The 5,638-nt window shown below is 39.9% G+C and overlaps 1 protein-coding gene across 1 annotated transcript in view; it reads left to right on the top strand.

Annotated features, from left to right (window-relative positions):
* Nucleotides 1-1,377: 1,377 nt before the first annotated feature.
* The window catches only part of LOC104491236 (glycine receptor subunit alpha-2), a gene marked incomplete at its 5' end in the record, with an annotated part of 73,600 nt that continues 69,339 nt past the window's right edge, over nt 1,378-5,638 (top strand). Inside the window, one exon of the mRNA XM_010133621.1 lies at nt 1,378-1,601. Within this exon, the coding sequence (XP_010131923.1) occupies nt 1,378-1,601 (224 nt within the window). The remainder of the gene's footprint in view (nt 1,602-5,638) is intronic.

Genomic DNA, 5,638 nt, shown 5'->3' with positions numbered 1-5,638 from the left:
GAAAGAAAGAAAGAAAAAGAAAAAGAAAGAAGATCATATTCTTAGTGAGATTGTAAAGCATTGTCCCAGTGGGTTCAAAACCTGCGTCAGGTTGGATGTCAGAAATGTTCTGTCCGGACAGCAGCATACCTTGTCACCTGCCTACTGAATGAAGGGTGGGAAATGCTGAAGCTGGAGGGGCTCGTTCGCAGAGTCTGCATATTGGGCAGGCTGCTTCCTGCAGCTCTAATCATAGTAAGAATATTTATTTACATTTCAAGGATGATAAGTTCTTTAGAATAAGCAGTTCCGTGGCCTAACTAAACCCAACTCTGCTCATGCATTTTCCAAGTCAAAAACACAGCAGTGCCATTTCAGCGTACCGCAGCTGCCGTAAAGCAAATTCAAAATGTGAAGAGTCTGTACAGTTGGCAGAACTACATGATAACATACTTCTCCAGATAATATAATCAGTATGAACATTATTAAAAATTTACTTTTAGAGGTAAACTAGATTTATTTACAAGACATTGTTCACAAGCGAGTTAAATGTAGTAATTTCACATAAATATGCTGAAATAGAAGGGAAAGCTGGAGGAGAAGCAGCTCTTATTTGCTGACTTTGGAAATTCAGTATAAGGAGAATAAGCATTAGCATCTTTCCATTCCCTCCAGAGAGCTTAGACCCTAAAAGCTCTTCTCACACTCCCCTTTAATAGCCAGTTCTTGACACAGTGTTAATATTGGCTCTAAATGAACCTCTAAGTAATTGCTGCCTTTCCCAGTTGTGACTAGCAGACCACTGAGCAGAAGAATGCAATTAGAACAATTTTAATGGGATGCAGAGATGGAGGAGTGAATGAAGGAACATACAGAGAAAAGCATATGGTAGATAAAAAAAGGGATACAAACAGTAAATAGGAAGTGCTGATTTAATTTCTCCTATACAAATCTGGCTTCACTGGAATTAGCAACTATTCATGAGCACATTAGAAATAATTTATTTACATATTTGAAGCAATTTATTTAAATTAGTAGTTTTACAGAATCTCTGTTGAAATTGTGTAAATCTAGCTGCAGTGTTTTTTGACTTTCTAAGTACCTCTGAGCTAATCCATAGCTTTTGCAAGAGGGTTATATTTAATATTAGAGGTTGCAGTTAATATAATTTTCATCACTGAAGTAATCTTGATTTGGAAAATGTACCAGTTGTGTTTCTTTGGTTCAATACAGCATTTAGACTACTTTATTTTCAAATGACAACCCTGATGTTTAAAGAGTAACATAAATGTTTTCTGTAACACTTGCTGTAGGGAATCTAAGAGCATAAAGAAAGCTAAAGTGGGCTTCTGGTTTTGCTAAGTGGTTTGTTAACCTTTTTACATGGCATTTCTGTAGGACTACAGAGTGAACATTTTTTTGAGACAGCAGTGGAATGATTCACGTCTGGCTTACAGTGAATATCCCGATGATTCATTGGATTTGGATCCCTCTATGTTGGACTCTATTTGGAAGCCAGATTTATTCTTTGCCAATGAGAAAGGAGCAAACTTTCATGACGTCACGACAGACAACAAGTTGCTGAGGATTTCTAAAACTGGAAAAGTATTGTACAGTATCAGGTAAACTAGTTAACTTTTTTTTTCTTCATCCCCTTTCCCCCCCCTCACTCCCTGTTTTTTTGGATGTAGTTATGCTTACCGAACATAACGTACATATTTAAGTTTTTTGTTGTCCCATGTGTACAACTGAAATGAGAATTAATCATTGCATGTTGGAAGGAAAATTTGTGTTCCTTTGCTAAGCTTTTACGTTTCACAGAGTAGTCAGTAAGTGGCACAGCAGTGCTTCCTAGTCTCATTGGAAAATTGAGGCTGTCTAAAACTTTAATGACACACTTCAGTAATTCCCATTAGCATTACCTCAAGTCACTCCTCTTACAAAGAGGGGAAATCAACTCCTCAGTAGTTTGTGGGTTGCAATTCAAAAGTAAAGAGGAATAGTATTTTACATGACTGCTCAACACCTTAAGTAAAAACATACATGAAATGCAATAAACTGGACATGCAAGTCACTGCGTAATTGGTTGTATTTATTCACATTTAAAAATAACTGGAACTATAGAAAATATTTTTTTGATTACAAGTGAATTGAAGTGTAAGTTATGAGATTTGATTTAGGCTGAATTAGTAAACACTGACAAAACATGATTTGATATGACCTCATGAAATGGGACGTTTGCAGAGAATTGGAATTGCATTTCACAGGCATAAACAGCAGCAAATAATCTGCAGTATTTATTTGACATTCAGCTTACTGTGCACCATTACTTGCTTAATATAGGAAGTCAAAGATGCAAAACACTGTATTATTGCTCTTACAGTTGTTTAAAAAAATGTAATTACTGCATTTTGTTTGTTCCTGAAAATGCTTCTCAGCTTTTGTCTTTCTTGCATTGTGGAAAGCAAACATGGTAGTATTTGTTTACTGGATTCTTTAGTGAATTTACTCATCTGTGAGGCAGATTAGTTTACAAGGCAGTTGTTTCTGACTGGGCATTCTGTTTGTGATCTGTGTTTTCATTAAGGAATTATTACTGATCCAGATTCAGGGCAGCTGGGTTCTTTAGGATGCTAAATAAATAAATAACATGGCACTTCCTCTATTTGCTTAATTCTTGCAGAAATTCCTCAATAAGAACCTAGTAATATTTGGATGGATTAAGCAGGGTGGAAAGTAAATGTTTATTGAGCGAGATTTTAAATTATTTGTTCCTAAACAGTAACGGGATATACAAGGATGAAACTAGAACTAGCAGAGTGATAAATATGCTGTCACTTACAAATATTTCTTGTTTCACCGTGGGAAAGAAATGAATGCATCTATTTGAATGACACCGTCTTATCGGAGCTACAGTGCAGTTGGGTGCTGTTCTGAATGCAGAAGGATAATTTTCCTGACATTTGTCCATGTGGAAAAAGTAATATTTTGAGCTGTCATATCACATTTGTAACATTCCCACACCCAAATGCAAATTAATCTGAAGCAGAGTGAGCCGTATTCCAATGGAATACTGAGCAAAACGCCCTGTTTCTCATTTGTATCGCACAGCAGAAACAGAGCCTTACCTTGTACCTCTAACGTGACATTAGTTTTTTAGTACTTTACAGTGAAGAAAACTCTCCAGAGTATGGAAGGTTGAAGTCAAAAGTAGTTAGAAAACCTTGTCTTTATTATCTAGATGCACCTACACATTGCCAGTAGATTTTAGTTCTGCTATGCAGAAACAAACAAAATATTTCAGTGATTGGTTTCAGTAGACTGAGAATGTTACAGAGCTGCCATTTTCACTGCTGCACCAATAGCACCTCACCTGACGTCATAATGTTTAACATTTAGGATTTATTGGGCTGTAAATGTTTAAACACTTTACAAACACGTCTGAGAAGAAGTGGTGTATGCGGTTTTGTCGTATTTCCAAATTTAATAAAATCAAGGTCAAGGTAATCTCACATAAATATAAACTGCTCTCTGCATAAAATGAGTTTAGAACTGCTCCCAGTAATTAATGGGTAGGAAGCAAGTTGTGTGTATTATATGACAGCAGTATTCCTTTTCCCTATATCCTGCACTGAAATACAGAAGTACACTGCGCAGGAGGCGCAACTGGCTTATTCTTTTAAACGTTCTCAGAGGCCACTCTTGCCCTTTCTGGAAAGCATTTAGAACTAGATATTATGGTCCATATTTTACTAAAACAAGACACTTGCTGTAGGATATGGGCACTCAGATATGTCATGGAAGGGTCAGTGAGGGTCTGGCCCATGTGTTACCCCCACTGTACAGCTTGGCTCTGGGAATTGTCTCACCCTTTGGCAAGCATGAGGCTCTTTGTTTTTCCCTCAGTGAGGAATAAGTAATTCTGCATCTACTGGTGACATAACACAGGTAGTGTCGCAGTTTGAAAGGGGGGTTCCCCCCACCGAAAGGGATGCGACGGACCGGTGAGTCTTGGCTTGGAATCCAGCCAAAGCTCACACAGAAACTTTTGATGCTCATTAGTCGGGCTAGGAAGATAATAACACATATATGCGATAGAAGCAGGGACGTTTAATGAGAGAGATGCCCTTGAAGGTAAAATCGGACTGGGAAAGGGAGAGAAAGGGATAAGGGAGAATAAATACAAGTGTACAGTATAAACTCTCTGATCGGGCTAATTCCCGCTGCTTACAAACTTCACCCCACACTGGCTCACCACGCCGGTGGGGCGGGGGGGAAAGCAAAAGTCCGCAAGTCTGCCCGTAGTTGTCCGCCTGTGCAAAATTCTTAATATAGGAATTTTCTCCTGAAAACAAACCTTCCATGCAAACAGTCCTTTTCTCCTCTGGGGTGGCTGCAGGGATGCTTCTTCCAGACTCCCCCACACACATCTGCGCCGCGGGCTGGCCAGTTGCGTCTTAGGTGAATATCTTCAAATTCCACTGCGCGTAGGGGCTGCTTCATCCGCTGCAGGAATAAGGAGTACCGCTGGGTTCATCCATCAGGGCAAGACAGTTCATTAGACCACCCCCGCCGGGAATCGGCAGAAACGGAGAAGGTCCTACCCATTTTGCAGAAGGAGTCTTTTACTGCTTCAGGGAACTAGCAGGTCTTGGACATGTCTTTCTCTCCATGATAACAGTCTCTCCAGTCCGAGGGCGTAAACTACAGGAGTCCTCCACGGCATATCTGATAGGAGCCGCAGATGACATAGAGAGGAGGGCAGATAGAGCAGAGAGGGGGAGAAGCAAGATGGCAAAATGGCGTCGAGTCTTCTCGCACGCCCCCTTTTATGACTTCATTCACGGAGGCGTGTTCCTTCTTCCCGGAAGCCTGGGAGAATCACAGCTCTCTGGGAAGAAGAAAGCTGGACAACATGGGAGCATCCGGTTCCTCCATGTTGAACCCAGGACAGGTAGGCATAACACAGATTCCCATCGTTACCTTATAATAATTAGTTACAGTGTTCATGTTTGCAGACTCCTAGACCTACATTTAATTCCCTGGGAATTGCAGAAAATAAAGCCAGAGCTGCTGATGGCTGATGTACCCACCTATGGATCATATAAGTATAGGAGTCCAAACTTATTTTTAGATATTTGCTTCATGCTCAGATGATTATGTTGGTATTTATTTTGATCTCAGATAACATGCTATGTATGCTATATGGAGCCTGAAGCTCTACGTCTGCATAACTTGTCTAAGAACTTAGAACCTAGAAACTAGTGGAGGGAACCTAGCACTGCTCAATACTGCAACTACAAGTTACTGCCACTGGAGATGTAACTACAGCTCTTAGAGGTGCACGTGTTTTGATAAGCAGGAAGTTAGCAGTGAAATTATATTCATCAAGCAATTACACTGTAGCCAAGATCAGCCTTAGCTGCACTTTTTGAGCGGCAAGAGGAGTTAAATAGTTATGATTTGTATTTTAAAGCCCTCTGCAGAGAGTGGTCATCAAGAGGGGTTTGTTACAGCAGCATTCAATAAAATTATTTCGTATGCCAAAAACCAAGGACAGTTAAAATAAGAACCTACGTAATGTCACCCCCTGGATGCCTGTGACTCATAAGCTCCCCACCACTGAATGATCTTTGCATGGACTGTATTTTATGGAAAG

Source organism: Buceros rhinoceros, unplaced genomic scaffold (assembly GCF_000710305.1).
Source record: "Buceros rhinoceros silvestris isolate BGI_N320 unplaced genomic scaffold, ASM71030v1 scaffold2933, whole genome shotgun sequence".
Taxonomy (NCBI): Eukaryota; Metazoa; Chordata; class Aves; order Bucerotiformes; family Bucerotidae; genus Buceros; species Buceros rhinoceros.
The sequence above is the reverse complement of the archived record's forward strand: the minus strand, read 5'-3'. Positions and strand labels throughout refer to the sequence as shown.